The sequence below is a fragment of the Orussus abietinus genome, unplaced genomic scaffold (assembly GCF_000612105.2).
Source record: "Orussus abietinus isolate OABI.00-Male unplaced genomic scaffold, Oabi_2.0 scaffold23, whole genome shotgun sequence".
Taxonomy (NCBI): domain Eukaryota; kingdom Metazoa; phylum Arthropoda; class Insecta; order Hymenoptera; family Orussidae; genus Orussus; species Orussus abietinus.
The window spans coordinates 310,833-335,187 of NW_019394258.1; the positions used below are offsets into that span (position 1 = coordinate 310,833).

A 24,355-nucleotide genomic window follows, 5' to 3' on the forward strand; every position below is an offset into this window, starting at 1 on the left:
GGAGGGGTCGCGCCGCCATATTGGACCGCCATATTGGCGCTGTAATCGTCTCTCCATCTCTCTTAATCTTACGGCGGTATATAGCGAATTGCATTCTTTCTTTAACTTACACATAATACTCGCCTTTCTGTTATCGTCATTTTTAGGTGTCATTTATCAATATCAGTTTTCAATGGCATTTTTCGACGCCAGTTTTCGACGCCGTTTGTCAGTCATTTTCAGTTTTCAAGTCTAGATGTTTAGGGTCTAAGAAGGGGTCGCGCCGCCATGTTGAACCTTATTTTAATGGAACGCCATTTCCTCGAGGAAACGTCTCGCTTCTCGAAACCGATCGAGCGTGAATATCTAACCTTGACCCGCAACGCGGATTGGTATCACGCGACGGGGTGAGGGTCAGATAGGATTTAAAGAAGCGAGAGGGACCCCTCGGTTCCCGATCGCGCGACTTTGCTTATCGGGGACCCGGAGACGCGTGGCGGCACCTCCGAGGGTCGACCTCGTCGCCGTCGGGCTGAAACGATCCGACCATGAGCGGCCCCTTTCTTCCTCCATTTTGGTATTTATTTTTATACCCTCTGGGGAAATAATCGGCCTTGACCCTCGGGCTACCGATTCGAGCGATCCCCCGAAATCCGCACCGCCAAGCCGACGGATTTACGAGGGTTTAATTCCGTCCCTGGGCCCAAAGTCAAGGATTACCGTCTCGAGAATGCCGCTTCCGTGGACCGACCTGGGATGCCCAACGGTGAATTAGGGTCCCGGCCCTAAACTCGTTGTCGAGATTCCCTGAAAGGACTATGCCAACACCTGAGGCTTGCCCTCTTCGGCCGTTTTCCAGCTCTCCTTACCTGGCCGACGGGTTCGGGCAGGTCGGGGAACGCGTAAAAATTCATTATTCCCCGGAAGTACTCGTGGGTGACGCTAAGTGCTTTAGGGAAAAACGATTTTCATCCTACGCGAACGAGGCGTGCGGAAAATAACTTCCCTCTTGGCGCTCTGGCCAGTCCGGCTCGAGGATAGGAATTGACTTTTGACACAACATGTTTACCGACATTGAGAATCTCCCGAATTTTGACGTCCGCGCTAAAATAAACTGCTGTTAAATAAAATACTAAACCGAGGTAATTCAACGTCAGAATTGGGCATACCCGATAACCACGTATGTTTCGCACGTTTCGAAATTGACTTTTGACCCAATATGTTCATCGACGTTGAGAATCCCTCGATTTTCGACGTCCGCGCTATAATACATTGCTAGAAAAAAAAAACTGTGGTAATTAAATGTCAAAATTGGGCATATCCGATAACCACGTATGCTTCGCACGTTTCGAAATTGACTTTTGAACCTACATGTTTATCGACGTTGAGAAGCCCTCGATTTTCGACGTCCGCGTTAAAATACACTGCTCGGTATAAAAAACAAGCTGTGATAATTTAACGTCAATTCGATATTCAGGTATCGTGCATTATAGTTATAGAGGCGATTTCGCGAGTTTTCTGCAAGGTTCCAGGCCGCACCCTAAACGTGACTTCCCATGGAAACTCGAATTTCCCTACCTCGACCTTAACCTATCCAGGTAAAGGAAACTTCCAACAGGTAGGAATCCCTAATCATCCGATTTACGGCCCTCGAGCCCCCTTAAAGGAGAAGAATCGAGGTTTCCTCAAGTTCTCGCATACCTGCAGGCTTTGAGAAAATTTCCCCGAGCAGCCGACAGTTAAGCCGATTTCGAATGTAATCATCCCCCTATTCACGATTCCGACAAAAAGGCCCCGCAAACGATGTCGCGATAAAATGGAATGTCCACTGAGATTTCCGTAGGCGTTTCAAAGCCTGAGGTTTCTTCAAGAAGGATACAAAGGCTCGCAGTTAGCCTTGTTTCTCCATTATCTCCGCATTTATGAGCGCAATACCGTTTGCATCGGGTCTCATGGGGCGTGTAAAGTAACGGCAACGAGCCGGACGCGTGGGAGTGATATCCAGGCCTGCAGGGATTACACATCGCTCATCGAAGTCTTCGCGGAAACGATTAAGGGTATATTATTCCGGGAAAAGAGAATCGATGAGAGCGGGTGCACTGGGCGTATGCACGCCGGACCCCGGGAAGCCATTCATGGTTCTTTCTCGCATTAACGAATCGTATTAGAAACTAAGAAACTCCATATATACCCTAAAGTCCCACTTAATTAGTCGGAAAAATATCCAAGTAGAGAATTTATCGGGTATTTAATATGTAGGAAATGTTCGTTGAGGCGGCTCTAACGGAAGGTGTCGAAGCGACGCTCGAGTCCATTGATTGGCGCGTCGCGGATCCAGGGGAAAGGCTTTCGTGACGTCACTGAACTCCGTGTGTGACAGCCCGTGAGGGGAGGGGGAAGGCGCAGGAGGGGAACCGTCTCGACGCCGTGCTATTTCGGTCGACGCTACTGCTGGCCCAGATTCTACGCGACCGTCACGCCATGAACCTCGTCCCTTTCTACCGCCATTCCTCGACCTATCTGCCTCCCTCTCGCTCCGACTCGCCCGGGTTTTCCCGGTGGGGTGAAAAATGAGAAGGGACGTAGCGCTGCATGCGCCATGGCCACTCCGATCCTCCACTGCGGCCGTGCTCTTATTCAACGTCGATTGATTATTAACCTTCACGGTGTCCCGGGTTCTTAGGGGTAAATTTACCCCTTCGATACTACCGGTTAATGTGGCCACGTTAAGGTGATATGAAAGTGGCGTCAAAGAGTTCTCGTTAATGAAATTTACCTCCAAACTGGGTGTACCGAGTCGATTCAAACGTTACAATATAAATGTGGAGGGTGTAAGGGCGGTCCTGAATATCATGAAATTTCAACTTTTTTATTAAATTTGTTTATAGATTTTTTTTTTAGCATTCTGGCGGTAGGCGTAGCCGTGTAGAAAGGATTAACGTGAAAGAGTAATGCGTTCGAAATTCGTAATCCCGTCTTTACCAATGAATCGGCTCTTCGTAACCGTTCGCAAGTCGGGGAACTCGTGGAGGGAGAACGGCGTTCTTGGGAAACCGAGAAACGGAGACCAAAGGTCATAGAAACATATGGATAGGCGAAAGTTTGCAAAGCTCGTCCACGTAGTCCGACGACGGTCTCGAGCTTCTCGGTGGGAAACGCGCGAGTGCAATCCGTCCCGCGTCTCGCGAGGATCCCCTGTCGCCTTCTCTCTCCCTCTCGAGCGGCGGCGTATACGCCCGTCTTCGTCTCGCACGCGCTCGGCCACGTGGTCGCCGGATGCACGTCGCAATTTCTCTCTCCCGAGGCATGGCGAATTTTTCGGCCTCCCGTTCACCGCTCTTTTTTTCTCCGTCGGGCCGAAAGTCATTCTTATTTACGGTCAGGTGGCCGCGCTCAAACCGCGGCCTCGAGTTTCGCCGAGAGCGAAACGGGGAGGTAACACGAGCGCGGCCGACCGCCGCGATTCAATCGGTTGCCACCTTTACCACGCGCGGCGCTCCCTCCGCTCGCTCCTAGTCCCCTCTCTCTCGCACCCACTCCGTTGCTCCGACTCACGCATCTCGGCTGACGCACGGCTTCCCCCACTCCTCCGTTTCCCGTTCTCTGCCCTCTCTCTTTAATTAACGGCCCGCGCATCTGTCCATCTTCGTCCGACATACGCCTTACCCCACTCATTTTTCCCGCTTTCTGCGCTCTCTCTCTAGCCTGCCGCCCGCATGCCTCTCCGCCCTCGCCTGACGCACGCCTTCTCCCCCTCCCTCGGTATTCCCGCTACCGGTGACCCCTTGCTCTCTCCCTCTAACGAATGGCTCCCGCATCTATCCGTCCTCGTCCCACGCTCTCCCCACCCCCAGCTGCCCGGCCGCGCGGCCTGGGACTGGCGCGCGGCGCGAGAGGTCGGCAGTGTCGCTTGCGTCGCCTCGAGTGTACGATGTGATCGCTCCGATGGTAGTTGTCTCTCGATAGTCCGCGAGTTGAGGCTTTTTTCCTTCCTTCCTCTGGGATAGAAGCGGTCTCGTTGCTTCTGTGCGTGTGTGTGCCGAAGTGCTCTCGTGCCTCTTGAGAGGACGAAACCTCGACCGGCCCTGCCGTGCCTGCATCTGTCTTCCCTTTGTCCGATGACATTGAGGTACTTCATTTTTTTCTTTATTTTTCTCGTTTTACCTCCTGATACCCGTTAGTAAGAGATGGTATACATTTGCAAAACAAGAGTAGAGCTACCTTTTGGATAAAAACTCGAGATGGATTTGTTATTAATCATTCTAGATATTTAATGTTAATATCCTTCGGTCATGTTTTGCATTACTACGTCTATAGAACATACGCGGTTTTTTATTACATGACTCTGTTGTTCATTCCGGTCAATTTACTATAATTCGTGTTTGAAATTCAGAAATGTTGAAAAAAAGAACACTTAACAATGATCACTCTCTCAGGAAATTCCTGGAGATGACCATCGGGAGAATAATGGACTCGTTGAAAGTTACCTGTTGCTCGAGACTGATTGCAGGGACGGCAATTGATTCGCCGCTAATTACTGTTGTATTTAACCCCGACGACCTGTTAACTACGTACATGTGAAGACTTGCGTCGGTCTGCGTGTATCGACTTAATTGAACCACGTAGAATGCAATTCCTACTATTGACGTTGAAACCGACGAAGGAGACGCTGCGTCGCATTTCCGAAAGCGGTTCTCCTTGTTTTTGTTGTTTCGAGTTTTTTTTAATTTAATTTTAAAGTCCGGTCTCGCGGGAAATTTTCAACGCGAGGGGAAACGGCTCTCCAGGGCGGCGCGAAATTAACGAGAGAAAAATCGCGTTACTTTCAGGGCGATTTAATTACCAGGGGGCAGAAATGTTTAGTAATTACTCGAGAAAGACTCCGAAAAGGGACGAGATTGATGGGGCAGTATTTTGGGGAAGAGGGCCATTCGCGTTTTTAATCTTCCGACGCACTTACCGAGGATAAGAATTCATATAATAAATATATAATTATATCACACGATAAGATGTGAGAGTCGCGGAATTTTAAGATCGGTGGCAGAGCATGACCAGGGTTTAATTAATTGAAAAGGGGAAAAAGAAAATGAGTTATTATCGTTTTGCGAAATAATGAATGGCCACTCGGCACGAATTCGTCGAGGGGAATCATTGGAGAGATACAGGGCGAAGGAAAGAAAAATGTAGCAGTGGGAGTTTCAAAGGAGTAATAAACAATATCATGATTTTCTAGATTGTTACAAGACGCGTTGGGGTTTTTATATTTTTCTCCTCGCCTTGTGTGCAAGGTACGATTGAATTCGTGCCTCATGGTTTGCACAGTGGCGAACTTCTTTGAAATGAACTGGAACGAAATGTCCCGTACTATTTTTTCTTTTTTTTTTTTTAATTTTTTCTACGATGCATGATTCTCTTGGTAATTGCAACGAAATTGACGCGTCGACGCGCCGCGCGGCATGTGACACCCTCCGCGCTCCGTCCCTCGGCGCGCCTGGTTGGCTATTTTTCAATTAATTATTCCAGGCGAATGTAGCATCGTAGAGAAATATCGTACAGGACATTTCTACTTGATTTTAAACCCTGTTTGCGATATGTCTAAGCCGCGGTCGGGAATTCCGTCACACCCTGTACGCGTTACCTATGTGCGTGTATGAATTTTTTTTTTTTCGCTCGGGCATTTGCGGTCGCTAGGGACGCACACACCTTACGCAACGACCTGTCTAAGGTTACTTGGACGCTCGTCGGGGTTTCCTTCGAGGTGGGAAAAATGCCTACCCGTTTCGGTCCGCGGTGCCCGGTCTAATCACGGCGGATTATCTCGACGCGATATCGGTCGCGGCGTCAAGATTGCTCGCGGGTATCTCCATTCCAGGGCTGGACTGATACATTCCTCCAAAGGCGGGATACCCTGCACCGCTAGATAACCTCGGATGTCGATTTAAAGTCGCATTCCTGTATTCCAGTGCCTTGAAAGTGTAACTTTCGAGGCGACGCCGAAATCGCCGATAACGGTCGCGCGTTCGCGGGGCCTCGAAATGCGAATTTCTATTTTTCTTTTTTTTTTTATCCGGCTTATTGATAACGGCGGCTCGCGGCGATGTTTCCAAGCTACTGACCGTTTACGAATTACGAGGCCTCTTTCGATGCATGAATGTTATTCATTATGCGAGAATTTTGCATTCCCCGACGTGAGCCCAAGCGTCACGACGCTATACGTGTAACTTTGACTGACTCATCGGCGCGATATGTTCATACAAGGAAACCGCGAATCGTTCCAGGATTAATGGCCTCAAAGTTCGCGATCTAAGCCTCGTCATTCCTGAATGGTGGAGCGCCGTGTACAGATTTTAGGTATCCGGGGAGGCGAAGAACGGGATTTCCATTTTTTTTTTTTTTTTGTAATGACGTTTGGAAAATTTGTACAAGATATGCGAGACTGGACAATCGGAGTTAATGCAGAAAGTACAATTAAGATGGAGCAAAGTCGCAGAAGCTTACGACACGCGAACACAGCGGTCGATACTGTGAATTCTAAAATTAAAAAAAAAACGATAAGAGATAAAAATTAGTAATGATATGTAATGGATCGATTTAAATGTACTTAAAATTGCTTTTCTTTGTGGTATGGATATCTTACATGTATTTGATATTATTTAAGAGTACTTATTCGCGGGGAAGTTGATTATGATATGTGTTGATAAGGAGCGGCAAATAACCGCTCCTCTAGGCTGGTAATTAAGAATGGGTACGTAAACGTGTGTCGTGCGTAAGTAGAGCTATTGCGTTAATCATCTGACATTATCACCCTCGTGTAGTCACGTGCGACCGCCGGGGAGTCGGAAGAACCATTCTAGAAAGAAATTTATTTATAACGTTCCGCGAAATAACGCGAGTTTTAACGGCATGAACGAGTGTCGCAACTTTCGCTCGATAGAGAGGGCCTAATCCAATTAATCGTGTCGATTCGATTCGGCAGAAAGATAAGGCACTTATCCCGTGTGTCATTATTCGGCACAGATAGCGAATGTAGAAAAGGAAGGCTGAATTCGAGTCAAAATTCTGATCCTACGTAAAAGGCCTTAAGGTGATACGGCAGTGAAATCTGAGGGGTCCATTGTCTATGAGAATTTCCTCCGAACTAGGCGCACCATAAGTTTAATTTTTTATATATACATAAAATTTATAAAGTGTCAAATAAATTGGGAAAAAATGCAATTTCATGGGTATCATAACCTCTATTTACATGCTTAAAGCGGGACTTAATTAGTACAATATTATGTAGGTCGTATAAAATGGAGTCAGATTGAAGTAAGGTGAAAAGGGGGATTACTTAGACTGAGGAAAAGAATTCATTGAGCCGAAGAGATATTTTGTTAATTCAGGGAATTATTTTACTAGGATAAATGAAATTCTGAAGAAATGTTGCATCCAGTTTATTCGAGTTTGTCAAGTAATTCCTTGAATTAACAAAATATTTCTTTGGTTCTATGAAATTCATTTCTCAGTGTAGATTAAGCAGATTCAGTGTAGGATTAAAGTTTTCTCTCGGGAAGCTGCCGGATGTTGTAATTGCACTTGCGGATCATTTTAGCGCATTTCAACCCCTCTTGACCCGTGGGTCATTTATTTCGCAAGATTATTGTTTGCCCGGCGGAACGCGTTAATTGGATTCGATTTTAGTCCCGCTCGGTGCGCATTTCATGCGAATCGTAATTACGAAGGGAAAAGAGGAGGGAAACTGGATTCCGATAAGGAGTGCTGGGCACGACTCTTGGGGACTATCGTACCTGTTGAGTGTCCTCGGTCGCATTAACTGAGTCGAATTGTGCGAATTAAGGCACTCCTCGAGTGGCACAATAGTTAAGCACGGGTTGATTAGGCGAGTTTCGAGCCTTTTTTTCACGGTAATTTACGGGCCCCTTGATAACCCGGTAAATCCCGTAAAGGCCCGCCATAAATTCCCAGTTATAGTGGGCTGTCGAGGGTAATTCCCCGAAATGCCACAAATGCCGACAATTTTTCGATTCGGCCCGCGTGATCGATTTAAAGAAAGGGAGTGTGCAAAATTCTCGAAAAAAAAAAATTATCCATGTCCGGTGTTCGCTGCATGTGCCATGTTAACGATTTCATTCGCAATGCCACCGTGGACGTATGATCGTGTTGAGGTCAACCGATTGCGAGGGAAAAAAAAAGAGCAGAAGAAACGGTTGTAACGAGAGCTCGGAGTGCTAATTGTTGGCGTTCAAAATGGCCGTCCACGGGGGCGCGCGCGCGGTGTAGCGGTACAACAGGTACCTCGTGTGCTCGGAATAGATTTTTTTTTTTCGTCAACGGTCCACGATATCGAAAAACGTCTCGGACAAAAGTTGCGCAGCATGTCGTGACGAGGAATTTTTACTGGGAGAAGTTTTCTATATTATGCACGGGGGAAGCGGTAGGCTGCTTTTTGGTTTGGATCAGCACGCGAAGGCGCGCGTCGCGTTGTCCAGAGCGACCGGAGGTCGAAAGTGATTTTTTTTTCTCTCTCCTGTTGAATTTACTAGGTGACCATCCTGCGGGATTCTTTTGTGAGATTCGTTTGGATGTCGTTCATGGCTTAGACAGCGGTAGTCGGTACTTATTGAGGAATAGTAAACACAATTACGACCGACTGGCGTAACGCGGAAGCGCGCGACCTGCGCAGCTCTCTGTGGCGCCTTTAAAACAGCTGTCGGACCAAAAATACAATATCGGAAATTATCACCAGGTTTACTCGGGGGATCTGGAGTTTTTTATATTTTTTTTGGCATACCTGACATCGCGGCGGAGGTCCGTGCCAAAATCAGCGCCGACGTACGACATGCGACGTACGACGATAGTACCCACCCACTATCGACGTCGTACTCCCCTCCCGACTTTGTTAATAAAATTCGTGCGCAGAAAAGTCAGGTGCATCCGCTTATCGAATCACCGAAATAGATTCTCGTGATACCCTTTGATTACCCACGCGTAAGTGACGTGTTGCGTCTCGAATAGTTGAAACGTTTCCGCGAGTTCGTCCCTGCCAATATCCCGGGTACCTCTGTCGAAAGCGGGATGTCTTTACCGAAAAGAAATGCCACTTCGGCTTTGCTTGTGCCGAGTTGAGATTTTTTATCGTACAATTTTTTATTAGACAATTGAAAGTGGCGGTTATTTCCATTTCCTCCACTTCTAGGCATAAAACTGCGCTTAATTCATATTGAGTAGGACGTACAACGTCGAAAGGAGGGCATAAATCATTGAAGTGGAATTAAAAAAGGTCTTAGGTTATGTAAAGTATTGGAAGTATAGGGCGTAGTTTAAATTTCCCCGCCGTGCGCTCTCCTCGATCACGTGGCCTGGGGTCGACCAATCGGAGCGCGGCTTGGCTGCGCGCGCATCCAGTCCCCTCCTCGACTTTGGGACTCGCTCAGTGGTGGGGGGTACAGCTCCTCCGGATATGGGGTTTCCTTCGGCCACTTTCTCTGGAAGTCGTTACTCGTCGGTGTAAGTCTCCCCTTTTCGAGTCGCAAAGTTTGTCCCGAGTGCTTCTTAGATCCCTCCCGACGTCGGCGACTAGAGGTGGCCTTGAGAGCGAAGGCTAAAAGAATTGAGACGGGCGTTTATTTTAAAATACCCACCGTCTCTCGGATTTTCCCAGCCGTGGCGGCCTCTGAAAATAGACACGCGAGTGCCGCACATCGACATGTTTAAATTATAAGGTATGCAGCCCGATATGTTGCCCTGACGGTCAATTACTGTTTTCCGCCGCCTTGCGGTAGTCACGGTTAACTATTCGCGGGGCAGGGGTTAAAAATAATCCCGCCGAACCTAGAGCCGCCTCTGTAAACGTGTATACACTGCGTGGGAGTCGCTAACACCGTCCACTCTTACGTATACAATGCCGGAATTTTCCAAAGTGTCTTAACACTAGAACTATCAAGAAAGGGTCGAAACGACCTGTTTCAAATGGCTCATCCTATACAAAAAAAAAAATTCTGCCGGTCGTTCTAGTGTTAGGGCGTAAGTACGCACAGGCCCCTTGGTACCTGCGCTCTCTTGGGAAAAAAAAAAATATATATATATATATTCTCAACCGAAATGTATTTTGATAAGTCACGTCTCCACCGAGTGATTACTTTCTCGGTCAGCTGACTACGTCGAGTTATCGTCGACGCGTCCTTGAGGAGGCGCCTCGACGACCGGCGGTGCTCTCTCTACCGCGTTCTCTTCCTGCCAACTATTTCAACTATCCCCTGGCCGCTACGCCGACGCGTCGCTCAAAAGTTCGGCGCGTGCCGTCCATCATACGTGGCGCCTTTGATTTCGCGACTCCCGATCGCTGCGCCGCCACCCGGCGAGTTACGTAATCCCGGCAGTGCGCCGCACGAGATTCGCAATTAAGTCCTGCGTCCTCGGACAGCCCGAAGGTAACTCCCACTTCTCTCTCGGATTCTCTCTCGGGGTATTTTTCTTTTTTTTTTTTTTCCCCGACTTTCCGCGGAATCCCGACCCGTAGAAGCCTGACACGTGCCGCGGGAAACGGAAAGGAATTCTCACCGACGCTGTCATGTAAATATTAATCCTGCCCCGGCTGAGATTCGATTTCTATGTCATCTGTTGTCCATGCATATCATTTAGGTGGGGAACCGCGGATTAATTAACACGGTCCAGTCGACGGAATATAATTGTCCCTTGAGAACCTTAATTTTATGGGGGAAACGAGTTTAATATTTTAATATTAATTGGTTCCCGTCTGCATACGTGCGACGCGGCGAGTATGGTCTGTTGCAAGATGGCGAGTAAAACGAGTCGAATAATAACGACTTGAGTAAATGAATAACGCGCGGTTAGCGTCTCGGTACGAATAGGTTACTCGGTCTCGCTCTCACGATTGGAATACACATTCGTTTCGTGCCGATTAGTCGAGTGACAATGAAAATTACTCGGGCTGATTGATATACACGGTTGACTCGAATCGTGACTCGACGCGTGAACCCGTGGACACGAAATCTGTAGACGAGCGAGGTGGTTTGATCATTTAGTGGAGGCCGAAAAGGTCACTGAAAAAACGCCGTTGCCGTTTCGAACGGCAAGGTACTTTTTTCTTTCGAGTCCGCGACGGACCTCGGTTTTGTTCGCCCGTGACTCGGGGCCGTGTGGGTTTAATCGGTTTTACGGAATTTCCTCGTTTTTTTCCCCCTTTTCTTTCCTCTCCCTCTTACTCGCAAAAGCGTTCGTATTATTGATCTTACATACCACCCTTGTCGGCCGACGTTCGCGGGAAAACATTGACGCGAGATAGCTCTAGAATTATCGTAAAGCAGGAATTCCAATGAAACGCGGCAATGTCGCACAGAGCGCGACGCGTCAACGCGTCGAGGATAAAAAGAACCAATCGGAACTGCAGCTTAAGTGAGGCACGAATTTAAACGCAGTTCTTAATTTGTACATCTTCGAAGTATCGATGTATCGGCGTTCCGTGTAACACTCGATGTGCTCGATAGGACGTAAGGAGTGGTTGCTTAATTTCAAAATATTGAAAATGTAACGGATAAATTTGTACCCTGAGTGATGACTCGAGATGCCCATTGATAGGTTTAAATATCTAACCAATTTTCTCTTCTTTACTTCTTGAAAAGCTCTCTTTCTCTCTTGCTGTTACGACCCCTTCGATGATCTTTTCTCTCTCGCTCTGACAACCTTTTTGATGGCTTTTCTTCTCTCCCTCCGTCTTGTCCTGCAGGCCCGTTCGCGCTTCTGTTTTCCGCCGCGGCGTGGCGCGCGCCGACACCGGCGAACGGAGGGAGACCCGCGTGCCGGCGCGAGTTTTCTCTTCGGCGAGAGGCTTCGGGTTCTCGGCGTGCATCATCGGGTCTGAGGATTGACCGTGTCGACGTCGGAAATTTGTCACGCGATATGTAGAGCGTACCAGGGCGGGGGATCGCGCCCATTCCGCTCCCGCGAATTCGCCGTCCGTGAGAATTGGCGCCGGGTTGGGACAGGTACGTGCACGCTCGCCTCGAAAGCCTGCCATTGTTTTCCTCGTGTAAACACCACCGAAATAACTTCTTCGGGCGCCCGAATTAGCCCTCGGCCGATTGCCGCCGACAAGGTACCCATTATTCACCCGAGCGAGCCCTACGACGATCTTTGGGGAATCTCTTCGCAGGAGCCTTCCGAGACCTTGTAAACATAACCTCTTCCCGTGCCCGAGGGACTTGGGCAAGCGACGCTTAGTACGTTAAAATCGTGCCAATCTCTTAGATTCTGCGTTCCGAGGGCGATATCACTTATGGAGATTGTGTACTCCTTGGAGCGGAATTAATGAGGTGTGTTCTTCGGTTATCACACTTTGGAAGGGAGTTTTGCTTCGAAACGTTCGAGGGACTGCTGTGTCGAGTGAAGTTGAGAGGATATGTGCCTTTGGTCCACTCCATAAAGGTGGCAAAGTATTTGTGGATCGAGTATTTGGTACAAATGTGCGAGGGCAATGGTATTCGGGCCATGTTCCACATACAAGAATAAAGTATGTCGTCCGAAGACTGGTTGCACATTTATGCTTCCGTTAAGAATATTTTGTGACTCGGTTTATTAAGGCGTTGTAAAACGTAGCTTATCTTTAGGAAGATTTATCGAGTTGTGGTTTAACGTAACGTGTTTTGGAAGGCAACGATAATAACGTGCTTTTGTTTCTTGGTTTGCTTGCAGTTTCCTAGTGAGTGCATCCTCACATACATGGAGTTTCAGCTGGACAGCGCAGAGTACTGCCAGGCTCAACACAAATAGAGAGACACACCCGCAGCTCCGAAAGCCAATTAGATACCCGTTAAAGTAAGGAGAGAGAACTGGAGGCAAACGTCTTAATAGAGGAGAAAGGATATTAGGAAATATCTAGATCATCACTGGAGATTCGTGAAATCATCAGCTAGTCATCACGCAAGAACATAGGAGAATTTATTAAAGAAACAATTGTTAATTTACGTTATCGTATGCCTTGTAGTTACTGAGCGCACCTAATAGAGGAGCACCCAGTGCCAAATAGGTGAGTTCACTGCTCACCTCTTTCTTTTACTTACCGCAGTGCCCTTTGTAATGACTATCGGCTCAATTTATTCCATGCCGTAAGATAAAGACTAGTTGCGATTAAATTGATTTCAAAATTAACAAAGCTGATAAGTAATCGAATACCTCGAGTCGGAAGCTTTCTTAAGTAAAGGAAAAGTTACATTTCGTATCGGTTCGTCTTTGTATCTCGCTTGACAGAAATCAGTAGAAATCAAGAGATCATTTCCTAACATTCGAGAATATAATTGACATTATAACGTGTTTATGCTCTTCTGTTTCAGATTATCTTCCGATTAGTCAAAGACCCCACGAGGGAACCAAGCGCATATCACGACCGCCTAATGTAACGTAGTCTTCAAACCCTTCGGCGAAGTCCGCGCCCCAGAAACCCTTCCCGAGGTCTACATGTGAACCCATTGTTCTGTCCTCTGTATAAAAATAACAAGTATTCAATTAGTTAAACGAAAACGACACTATAAGACTGACATCTATGGGCTACGTCGTCGAATCTAGCCTTTGTTGCTTAACGCAGTGCAGTCGTTAAGAGATAAAGAACGGAACGTCGCATAAAAGGATCCGAGGCAAAAGGAAAGAACAAATTAACAAGAGGAGAGAGGCGTACTTTTTAAACCCTTGCTGTCAAAAGGAAATGAGCAACATGAGGGTGAAGGACATCAGACCGGCTCCCGCCGAGATCGAATACAAAAACATGAAGTTCCTCATCACTGATCGGCCCAATGATCAGACTATCCAAACCTTTATACAAGTAAGTCTCCACGATGCACATTCATGCGTATCAATAATTAATCTATTGGCTCTGGTCTTTAACCGATGGTTAATATTTTCAATCTTTCCAGGAACTGAAAAAGCACAACGTGAAGGAAGTGGTTAGAGTCTGCGAACCAACGTACAAAGTTGAGGAACTTAAGGGAGAGGGAATCAATGTTATAGACTTGGTATTTGACGATGGCACTTTCCCGCCAAACGAGGTCAGTATATAAACGGTGGGAACGAATAAGCGCTTGTCAGTTTCGTTGACGGAACGCTTGTTAAGGTTACCTCTCTGAGTATGCTTATTGAGCTTATTAAATATGTGTACCGTGGGCTGGTGAAGCTTGCAAAAGTCGACGTGTACATACATTCGTCAAATCTGCTGACAGAATGTACACTCGGAGCTAGAGCTCGTAACCGAGGTAGCGTGGAAAATAATGCTACATTAAGTTGTGATCAAACATTTGTCTTAGCTTACTGCCTAATCGCAACGGTTTGTCAAACAAACCGCGTGTCCTATCAACCTACAGCGAAATTGTCAAAGGATTATTCGTACTCCAACGAAGCCTATTTAACACATTTAGTGTCATGCGTCTTTTGATAGACTTTCCAAATCGACTGATTTGAAGGGGGCATCACTTCACCTTAAATCTTCCCAGTAGTTAAAGGCCGTTTAGCGTATTCATACGAATGTTAAAAAAATATGTTACAGGTGGTCGACGAGTGGTTCGAGTTGCTGAAGAATCGATTTCGCGAGACGCCCGATGCATGCGTGGCGGTGCACTGCGTGGCCGGACTCGGAAGAGCACCGGTTCTCGTTGCACTCGCCCTCATTGAGCTCGGTCTCAAGTACGAAGACGCAGTGGCACTTATCAGGGAGTACGTGCTAATGTTTCCATATGTTTTACCCCATGCGTGGTTCCTTGGGTTTTAACGACGCGTTCGCGTAGCTCTTTCGAATGATTCGGAGATTTCACGGCGACGCGTCCTTAAGCCGAGGTTAAATGCGGTTCGCTTATCGCGGTTTTTCTGCTCTCTATCCAGGAAGAGACGAGGTGCCATCAACGCCAAGCAGCTGGCCTACCTGGAAAAATACCGCCCCAAGTCTCGGCTGAAGCTCAAGAACGGACAGAAGAACTCCTGTTGCGTCCAGTAGACAAGAGCGACTCTTTTCTCTTGCAACCAACTAACTAATCAATACTGAATTGGTATACGTAATTATATAGGTTTGCACGCCGGACAACAAAAAAAAAAAATGTGACGTGTATCGTACCGATTTGTAAACACTTTTGACTGCGAAGTCGATGGGAGTGCAAGCTGCAGTTCGAGGCCCGCGATTTTCTTTCTTTTTCTTCTCACGAACACGGAAACGGGTATGTCTCTTTTTAGAGGGTCCGTCCGACTCTCCCGGCCGTTTCACCTTTTTGGTCAGTTGGCAGGAACTTAACACGAATTCCCGCGTCGTCTCCATGTTTTTAACGAGCCCGATTACGTGAATATCGGAGGCTCGTCGAGGATTTTCGGGGTGCAGCCTTTCGACTGAACCCCTTTTTTTACCCTCAATCGTCGAGGACCCGTTAACTTACATTGACCTTTTTACCGATAGGGCATTTGTCATGTCGCGCCTCTCCAGGGACGGGATTAGGAAAAATTGTCCGTAGAAGGACACCTCTCGAAGGCTGATTTTACTTGCCGCATCGGTACTTAATTTGCGACGGACCGCGATGTCCAGTCGCGAGTATGATATATATATAAAAAAAATATGAATACGCGCTGCGTCGCTTGGTGACACTTTGAGCCCCACGGTTTTTCGAAACCGATAGGTCATTATCTCGTGTCCCTGATATATACATATTTAGGATGTTTTTAAATTCCGGGGAACTCCGCCCCGTTCGATGTGTATCCATTTTTAATTTTTTTTTTCCCTAAGTTTAATCGAGAGAATTGGGAGGTACGTAGCGAGTAGGTAAACCAAGCAAAAGGAAAAAGAGGTGAAGAGTGTGCAAGCGCGTGAATCGTATATTTTAATAGATATTGATTTTTTATTTGACAACTGCGGTTAAAATGTTAAGTTGTAGTGGAGTGTCCCGTACACGGCAAGGTGTCGAACTGTTCGAACGCGAGTAATCCGTTTGACGTCAGGCCGTATAAAAGGGATAAGATAAAAGCCGCTTGATCTCCAGGTGGGAGAAGCTCCCCGAAGGGGTAGGACTTTTTTCTTTTTATAACATCCTTCCCGGAATACGACGGTCGCCTCGCGGCTTATCTCAAGGGAAAGATCGTTAGAAGATCCAAGTTAAGCGGCTTTTATCCGGGACGGTTCCGTATGCGGCCGGGGTCCAGGAAACGGGGAATTACTCTCGTGCTCGTTAACCTGTCGGACAGCTCGTACCGTCTAGCTCTAGCTGAATATCTACTCCATCGTTGTGATCTTCTATAATCCTAGCTCTCAATTGCGTAGAATCACTTAAGGCATGCAATTTGAAGTAGCCGGCTAAACGGACGGACACGCAATGTACAAAGGGGTCCTTATTTATAATTTAATTTATTACTCGCAGCTTAACGCCAGGATATACGCGTAAGGCTCGACCGGCGATCGAGGTCCAAACGAAGAATCGCCTCGAATGTGTTTATAATATTAATCACCGAACGGGCTCAAAGTGTTAACCATTTAACGAGCAGCGCGTTCAGTTCCTGCAAACTCTTGACTGTAACCTACGGCGTCCAGTATTTTTTCTTTTTTCTTTTTTATCAACGCGCGTTTACATTTAACCGAGTATGTAGCGCGGACGATATGTACCACGTATACCTTAGAGTCTGCTACGTCGACGATCGTTAACGGAGGATGTATCATCGCCGTGCGTGTCTAATCAGGGAATCCTCGACAGCGTTAGGTAAAGGGGACTTTTCTTTTTCTTTTTTTAAAAACCTGCCTCGACGACCGGAGGTTGCATCTCCCGCGGCTTCGCCGTAACGATGGATGTTCTTATATCTCTTATTCGACTTGGACTCTGCGTTAAACTTGAGCGAGGAAAAAACAGTCTAATTGCGAAACGAAGGCGAGATAATTCCGACTCCAGAGCTATATATATATATATCACGTTTATCGCGATTCAACGACAATTTTAAGAAAATACACGCTGGGAGGGGTTTCGCCGCATGCTGTCTTACCTTGGGGGGAGGGGACGGTTTTTTATCAGGGAATTCGGGAGGAACCTTCGTTCGATACATTTTTTCAAAGCCCACGCACTGCGCCTTTTTACATTACGGTGTTGTTAACGATTTTGTACGCCACGTCCAATACACGGTAGCTGGGAGGGGGGGGGGGGATGGATTTTCTTAAAGTTGTCGGTGATGCTGCGCGCCACACTAAACTGTGTTCAAAAAATAGTAAAAATTCACTCCTAATGGTAAAGAATTTAATATCTAGATCGCGGTTCGCCTGTCTGCCGATCGGACGTGAATGTTTTGGCGAGAATGACTTTCTGGTTGGTGTTAATAACAACCCTATCGGTGGACGCACATTACCCTGGTTTTCCTGATCGAGGGTTTTGCTTTATATATTTTTACGTTCTCCTTTACTTGTCAATTTTTATCAGCCGTTGGTTTGGTCGAATTGGTACGTCTCGTTGCAATGTGTGTTGGCCAGTCGCGACTATTTTCTGCCGAGGAGAATTCGGTAAGACGCGTTGTCGAATGTTTTCGTTGTTTTTTTTTTTTTTTTCTTCAGTCCTTTGGTCAACTAGATATCGGGTGTATTCAGAGGAGAAAAGCGGTTACCGATGAGTTGGGAACATGTTGCGATTTCTACTGAAAATGCGATCTGATTGGTCTGATCAGTAAACATGTTGAGGGAACGTACCCATTCAGCAGATGAGCGCTAACCGATCACTCAACGGTTGTCTCCTCTGAATGCGCTCATTGTAAAATACGCCTTGAGAGTATCCCATTGTTAATTTCCTTGCTTGATCAGGAATTCACGGTAGAAACAGCGGTGGGATTGTTGCATGAAAGTGAAATATTTTCTTTCTTTAGGCTAAGGTCGTAGGACATCGCGTTTTAAGTCTCGAGGTCTCCCTTAATTTGGCAGGACATATATCGTCTTCGAACGCGTTTTAACACCTTCTCTTCCCTTTTGTCTCCAGCTTAGACGACGACGTTGTACCATACACACATAGGAAAATTGCCCCGAACGTATTGAGAACGGAGGTTAAAGGAATTATACACAATAAACCATGAATTGTACAAAGGAAAAGTGACGTACACGGGCAGGAGCACGTATAAACGGTAGAGATCTCTCGTAAACAACCTCCGATTCTTCGGTGAATATATCTGTGGCGAGCATATATTTCGTAAAGATTTTAAACTCTGTATATTTTCCAAGGCCAAAGTGTCTTTCTACAAGGACGATATTGATTCCGTGTATTTTCGCAAAAAAGGAGAAAAAAAAAGAATAATAAATTTTGTGAGAATTCGAAGACTTAATCGATAACTGCACGGCACACACTGTACATATATATAAATGTAAAACAATGGACCCGTTGAAACGACATACGACTTGTGTGGGATTTTACGATATATATATATATATTTCCTCGTTTCTTCGATCTCGAGGGAACGACGTGTCCACCGTTCGCCGGAATTCCGTGTGTAAGATTAACGAAGTTATTAAGCCCACCTTTGTTACCATCGATGACTACTTGTAACTTTAGAGATTCGTCTAATGTCTATTCGAGGGAGGGGAGATACTTTACTCGAAATCATGCAGCAAGCATTTTTCAATTGTCACGCAATGTGTACGTTAATTTCTTCGGAGTATGGGGGGGCTCCCCAATTATCGATGCAATGTACTTTCTATCAGTTTTTCGACTGACGGAGAGATAGAGAGAGAATGAGAGAGAGAGTGAAAGCGTGCGATCGGGAAAATGAGATGTAGGAATACCAGTTACGACATTCACCGAGATCGCAGACTCGAAACGCAATCGAAGCCTGAGATACATACACACTCCTTTTTTGTAAGGTCTCCAAAGGATTAAGAGAGAAAGAGAGAGAGAGAGGGAGAAACAAAACGAAAAAGTAACTGCAATATTTTTTACCAGAGGATGGGACGAAGGGACACACGTAAATCGAAAAGATGAATCATTATTGATCCCTAGATATCCGCTACACCGAATAATAACTTTATAGGACAACCATTACCCTTAGTTGAATTATGTTTATAAATAATTACATACGATGGATGTATTTTTTAATTGATCCTCTGTCACTGACGCTCTCAATCGCACCCCCTGTTTTATGCGTATCTTACGTTATCCGTTGTATAATGCGATGTGTCGAAGCTAAGGACATCGGTGGTTCTTTTTCCCTTCTTTTTTTTCTTTTTTGTTGCTTTCCGAAGAACATGGACCGAGCTTCAAAAAAAAAAAACGAAAAACGCCCTCTTTTGAATCTTACGTTCGTCGCGCGTCTCGATTCGCTCGTACGTTATCGACGAATCTTCACGGTAAAAAATTAACGAGCGGAACGTTTGTGATAAGGCTTTCTGTGGTTTATTATATATATATATTTTTTTTTTTCCGTCTCCCGCGAGGGATCGAACCGGTGGAATTATTTCGCGGGCCTTTTCTCTTGGGAAAACGAGATATAAATGTTGAGTTGGATAGGTCATCGGAAGCGCGGTAGTATTGACGGCAATTGTTAGGTGAAATTTTTGTTTATTAGGGAAAAAAAAAAGACACGCTTGAGTGCGGTAGATAGCGAAGAAATGTTTTAGACCGAGGGCGACCAAGTGAAGAAACGCATCCGCGTTGTGAGCGAATCGGTCGAAGCGCGAAGAAGGCGTAAATTCAAACGAGTTAACGCGACGCAAAAGATTGAGGGGCCGTTTTATCGTACACGTTGATTTGTTCACGGATCTTTTTTTTCTTTTTTTCTTTTGATTACTTGTCATTACGATATCGACACGCGACATCGCCGCTGACGGTATTAATTTTAGCGAGAAATCATTTTGTTACATTGTAAACATCAGTGATCAAATAAAGACAGACGGAAGTCGTTTTGTGAAGAAGCCGGGAATTTCATTCGAGCCTCCACGTCGCTTGGTTTTTAATTTAACATTTCTTTTGAGTATCTGATAAACGTAGCGAACAGTAATGGAAAATCGTTATTTAAGTGTATGAAAGTAAAGCCTTTTCTCTTGAGTTTACATAAACATGTCGTCGTAGCCTGGGGGAGGCATATGATCGTTGTCTGGGTTGTACGGATTTGGCGGAGGTTGTCTACGCTCTATGTCTGGGGGACCGAAGGGGTCGAACCTAGCACCTGGTGGTACAGCTCCTCTGAAAGGTAAACGCATAGAAGTGATTAACATGTTAGGTTATGCATTTCATTTTTTATAAATCCAATAAGTATGTAGTGCATGGAGTAATATTAACGTACGGAGGTAATCTGCCAGGAACTCCTAAGCCACCGGGTTCACCAGGTCTGAATCGGTTACGTTGGTTTTGTTGAAATGGATTAAAGATCATTCCACCACCTGGAGCAAGGGGGTCCACTCCGGGTCTACGGATATTGAATGGATCCAGATCGGATCTCCCATAATCAAACGGATCGGCTTCAGGGTTCCTATAAATATAGATTATTAAGTTCGAATGAGAACTCACCGAAATGTCGAACAGATATTCTCATAGAAAGAAAACTAAATGCCAGATGCTCTAGACGGAACATTGTTCTCACTCGTCAAGTATCGAACACCTGAACATCAGGTGGAGGCAATAACACGGATCGTTTATAGGTAGGAATCACTGGATATACTTGGAAAGTAGTCAGGATTCAAAGATTGTTTAGAAGCCAAAAGTCATCTGGATCTATGTCGTCATACTCATGAGATATCTGTAAATATCACATTCCGTTAATAATGTTCTCAACGGAGTCGCATCAAATCCCTTATTGGTTCTTTTTTTATTTTCTTTCATTTAGTTAAGCTAGGTTAAGTTACTTATTCACAAAAATGTACTATTTATATTTTAAATTCCGTCATCATAAGAAGCAACCAAATAGAAAAAGAAAAACCAGGGAATCGATGCATAAATTACCGAGTGGGAATGTTTGGTGCTGGCCGATGCGGTTGCCCTACCCTTAGAGGGTCAAAGTCAGGCCCTGGAACTTGTCTTGGAATCTCTCTTTCTGTATTAACGTTTGGTTGTGGTGTTTGCGTAGATGTTTCTCTTGCAGTATCAGTATATACTGGTTCGACAAGATCTTTACGTATGACATTTAAAACGTTCTGATAATCTGGCATCAGAGTAGTCAAAGGTCCCTTGATTTCGCTCACAGTTGTGCCAATTGGAAATTGAACATTGGACACGCTATGATCCTCTACTCTCTGCGAACATAATATTAAAATATATCATGAAATAGTTCATAAAAAACAGCATCTTAATAATATTGTCCAGTCATTTTTAAGTACCAGGAGATTCAAGAGTAAATCTGCATCAGATTTTGTTCCAAGTAAAATATACAGTTTTCCTTCTTTAACGTAACGGAGAGCATAATTCGGACGTTGATTCCATTCATCTGGTAACGACTCTGAACCCTGTTCACTCGGTTCAAAAGTTTTCTACAACATAAAAGTATATTTCTAATAACACCAACTCAGATCATTAGATTTGAATACACAATCATGAATTCTCTGAGAAATCGAAGAACAATCTAGAGTTTCAAACCATTCGCTCCTTTTTTTACTATTTATAAACAAAGGTTTTAAAGAACAACCACTAAACAGTGTATATGTACAAAGATTTCAGATTTGACAAATGTTCCAGCGTAAACAGTTATGTAATTACTCTCAAAGACTAAACTACTAAGCTAATTTTCAAATGTCAAGTATACATACTGAGTCACCAGTCCCAATACATTTGAAACCATTTTTAACGAAGTACCAATGCACAAAGAGTATAATAATGTCCTCTTTCTTTTGCAGCTGATTTTCAACGAGTTTGTTTAACAATTCGAAACCGAAGACACTGTTTGATTCGTCTGCCATGGTTAAAATTGTTAAAACGTAGATTGAATGTTCGTCGATGGATGACAGTTCACTTTCCGGGTTTTAAGGTTAGAATACCATTTCGAGGAGGGAGGTAAAAATGCCGGTTTGTTTTTTTAGAAATGGCGGTCAATTTAAAATTAAACAGTCTAAATTAGAACTTTGTTAAAAAGGTTTAAATCAATTTTGATGTAGGACCGGCCGCGTATTTCGGCGTGGGATCCCTTTTTTTTCCAAAAGATGATGTGAAGTAAAACCGCGCGTATCATTTGTTCTTTGTTTTAATTTGGATCATGTATAGAGTGTCAAAAAATAGAATGCTCTATTTGTAAAAAAAAAAAATGAATTTATATACATTTGTAGTTATTGCTAACGATCTATGAGGATCAGCTAATTTATAAACCGTATAGTGTCACTTTTTTGTCAACAGACTATTAAAGAGCAATTATAAATAAAAAATGTATTAAACATACAGAACATTTTGTAAGGACCAAGTCATAGAAGAGTATAAGAGATCACAGGAGAAATAAACGATGTACTAAAATTAATTATCAGATTCGTCCGTGTCTTGTTCGTAAGGGTTGGGAGATCTAGCAGGGGATGTTGTAGCTTCAATTTCTTCCTCGCTTTCTCGCCCAGTCTGATCTTCTTTGTTAAGTGCATATCTCCTCCACGGAAAACTAAAAGTTATAATTTGCTATTACTTTTATAAATATTTTTTACACTAGTAATGTTAAAGTAATATTTACCGCTTTTTTTTGTCAAAACAATCTTCAATAAATTTATGAGTAACCATCTTTGCAAAACCCTTTAATTGCTGAGACTTTGGAGTATTTTTGAAAGCACATATCAAGTGAGTACATTTGTTGTTTCTGGTGTCAGGATTTGCAATATATTTGGCACCCATTTTTAAAGCTTTCTTCCTAATTTTATCTCTTTGTGGATTAACGTATCCACTTAAAGCAAAGCTTATTCCTTCGAACAATTTATCAAACGCTTTCTTATGTTTCATAGGCTTTCTTTTAACAACTTTTTTGGGAGAAGACTGTACAGGTTTCTGTGGTGGCAAGCGATTACAATTTTGACATAGACAATCGGGTGAATCCTTTTGGCACAAGGAACATTTAAGTTTCTTCTGGATAGCCTCTGCTTCATTATCTCCATTTTGTGGGCTTAAACGTTTGTTAAGATTCACATTTGAAGCATCATTTCCATTTTTCTGAGTTGAAATTGTTGGCTTGACTTTTGAAGAAGGTAGAATGTCTCCAAATGGAGTCCTTTGTACAGGAGTAGTATTTATAGTATTCTTAGCATCAGAACCTAAAATTGCTTCTGACAAAGACAATTTTTTCTTGGGTTCATCAAATATATTCTTTGGTTTGCCAAACACTTCATCTGCTTTCCCAGCTTCTAATTTTTCAAGCAATGGCCTCTTCGCTGGAGTTCGTCCTTCCTCCTGACGTTTAATAAAGTTCTTCTCTCCAGTTTCTTTAATTTTTGCTAACAATTCATCTTTATAATTACTGTGTTTGGCCTCAAATTGTTTAAAATATTTCTGTTTAAATTCATCCACATTAGAAGAAGTGTTATCATCTTTTACCTTAAACCTTCCGAACACATCTAATCCTAAATCTACTGAAACTTCAGTTCGTAGAATTATAAATAATAGCCCAAAGAGTTCTTTTCGGTTTGCAGATTGCATGCATGTTACTTTAACTCTATCAAATTTCATTTGCAACGTGGTAGGATTTAACTCTTTCTTTGTAAATAGTTGCACTTGGTCTCTGAAATTGCCTCGGGCTGCCTCATCGTGCGTAAGAAATTGGTGATTAACAATTGGAAGCCAGTTATCTGGGTCTGCTGACGTAGATGCATCGACAACAACGATGCACGAACGATAGTTGCCAATGTCTAACCCAGTTATACGTGATGGTTCTGCTAATTGAAAAATAACCGTTGCAAGCAGCTCTCCAGGTTTTGCACATCTCCATGAGCTGTTGGGTCGATACTCCAATAAATTAGATGCTGGATATGACGAGTGCTCTGAAGAGTAGCTAATAACTTTTTCTAATTTGATAATCATTACTCCACCAATAATTGATTACTCAAAAGTCAATACTTAGTTTTGCACCTTGTCAATGTTTTCACTCAAACCAGTCACATATTTTTTCATAAGAACTAATTAATCCATTTTTCGTACCTTGGTATATGGAACAGATACGTGCCCATCTTTTGATAGTAATTATAAAAATAGCTGATCGCACTTAAATAAATTGAAAACTTTCTTTGTTATTCTCACACTTTATAAACACAGAGCAAAAAGTTATCATTTATGGTTAGGTTTTCAAGTCATGTGCTTGTTCTATTGTTACTTTACCGCCAATTTAGGCTAGTAGCAACGGAAATGAGTTGGGACATAGCTCACGAGCAGGGTCGCGCGATCAAATCGTGTGCTGCCCTCTGGTTTCGTACGTTAGCTTTCATCGTTTTTTG

At 44.4% G+C, this 24,355-nt stretch overlaps 3 protein-coding genes across 11 annotated transcripts in view; 1 reads left to right on the forward strand and 2 right to left on the reverse strand.

Moving 5' to 3' along the window:
• LOC105696673 (protein tyrosine phosphatase type IVA 1) overlaps positions 1-19,253 on the forward strand; it is a 32,944-nt gene extending 13,691 nt beyond the window's left edge. The window contains exons 1-6 of one of the 9 annotated variants that reach the window (XM_012419315.2): positions 3,881-4,108; positions 12,691-13,024; positions 13,329-13,813; positions 13,905-14,036; positions 14,531-14,697; positions 14,863-19,253. In XM_012419315.2, the coding sequence (XP_012274738.1) occupies positions 13,697-13,813; positions 13,905-14,036; positions 14,531-14,697; positions 14,863-14,974 (528 nt within the window). In that variant the 5' untranslated portion in view covers positions 3,881-4,108; positions 12,691-13,024; positions 13,329-13,696 and the 3' untranslated portion in view covers positions 14,975-19,253. Of the gene's footprint in view, positions 1-3,880; positions 4,109-9,679; positions 9,702-10,287; positions 10,410-10,463; positions 10,552-11,871; positions 11,985-12,690; positions 13,025-13,328; positions 13,814-13,904; positions 14,037-14,530; positions 14,698-14,862 lie in introns of those variants that run through there. The other 8 variants (XM_012419314.2, XM_012419322.2, XM_012419320.2 and 5 more) reach the window with 8 other exon arrangements.
• Positions 19,254-19,870: 617 nt separating this feature from the next.
• Positions 19,871-22,067, reverse strand: LOC105696672 (proteasome inhibitor PI31 subunit). Its single transcript, XM_012419313.2, has 5 exons — positions 21,713-22,067; positions 21,287-21,436; positions 20,913-21,202; positions 20,257-20,442; positions 19,871-20,156 (listed from the first exon to the last, which is right to left on the reverse strand). Exons 1-5 carry the CDS (start codon positions 21,860-21,862, stop codon positions 20,021-20,023), a joined length of 912 nt encoding a protein of 303 aa, XP_012274736.1. The 5' UTR covers positions 21,863-22,067; the 3' UTR covers positions 19,871-20,020.
• A 93-nt stretch (positions 22,068-22,160) lies between these two features.
• On the reverse strand, positions 22,161-24,234 carry LOC105696651 (DNA repair protein XRCC1). The gene is made up of 2 exons (XM_012419272.2): positions 22,612-24,234; positions 22,161-22,542 (listed from the first exon to the last, which is right to left on the reverse strand). Exons 1-2 carry the CDS (start codon positions 23,943-23,945, stop codon positions 22,407-22,409), a joined length of 1,470 nt encoding a protein of 489 aa, XP_012274695.1. The 5' UTR covers positions 23,946-24,234; the 3' UTR covers positions 22,161-22,406.
• Positions 24,235-24,355: the final 121 nt, after the last annotated feature.

Coding starts and splice junctions, on each gene's coding strand:
- LOC105696672 (XM_012419313.2), bottom strand. CDS start 21,862: ATGGCAGACGAATCAAACAGTGTCTTCGGTTTCGAATTGTTAAACAAA. Junction 21,203..21,286: donor ATTTACTCTTGAATCTCCTG/GTACTTAAAAAT, acceptor TTATGTTCGCAG/AGAGTAGAGGATCATAGCGT. Junction 20,443..20,912: donor GCACCAAACATTCCCACTCG/GTAATTTATGCA, acceptor CTATATTTATAG/GAACCCTGAAGCCGATCCGT.
- LOC105696651 (XM_012419272.2), bottom strand. CDS start 23,945: ATGATTATCAAATTAGAAAAAGTTATTAGCTACTCTTCAGAGCACTCG. Junction 22,543..22,611: donor TGTTTTGACAAAAAAAAGCG/GTAAATATTACT, acceptor TATAACTTTTAG/TTTTCCGTGGAGGAGATATG.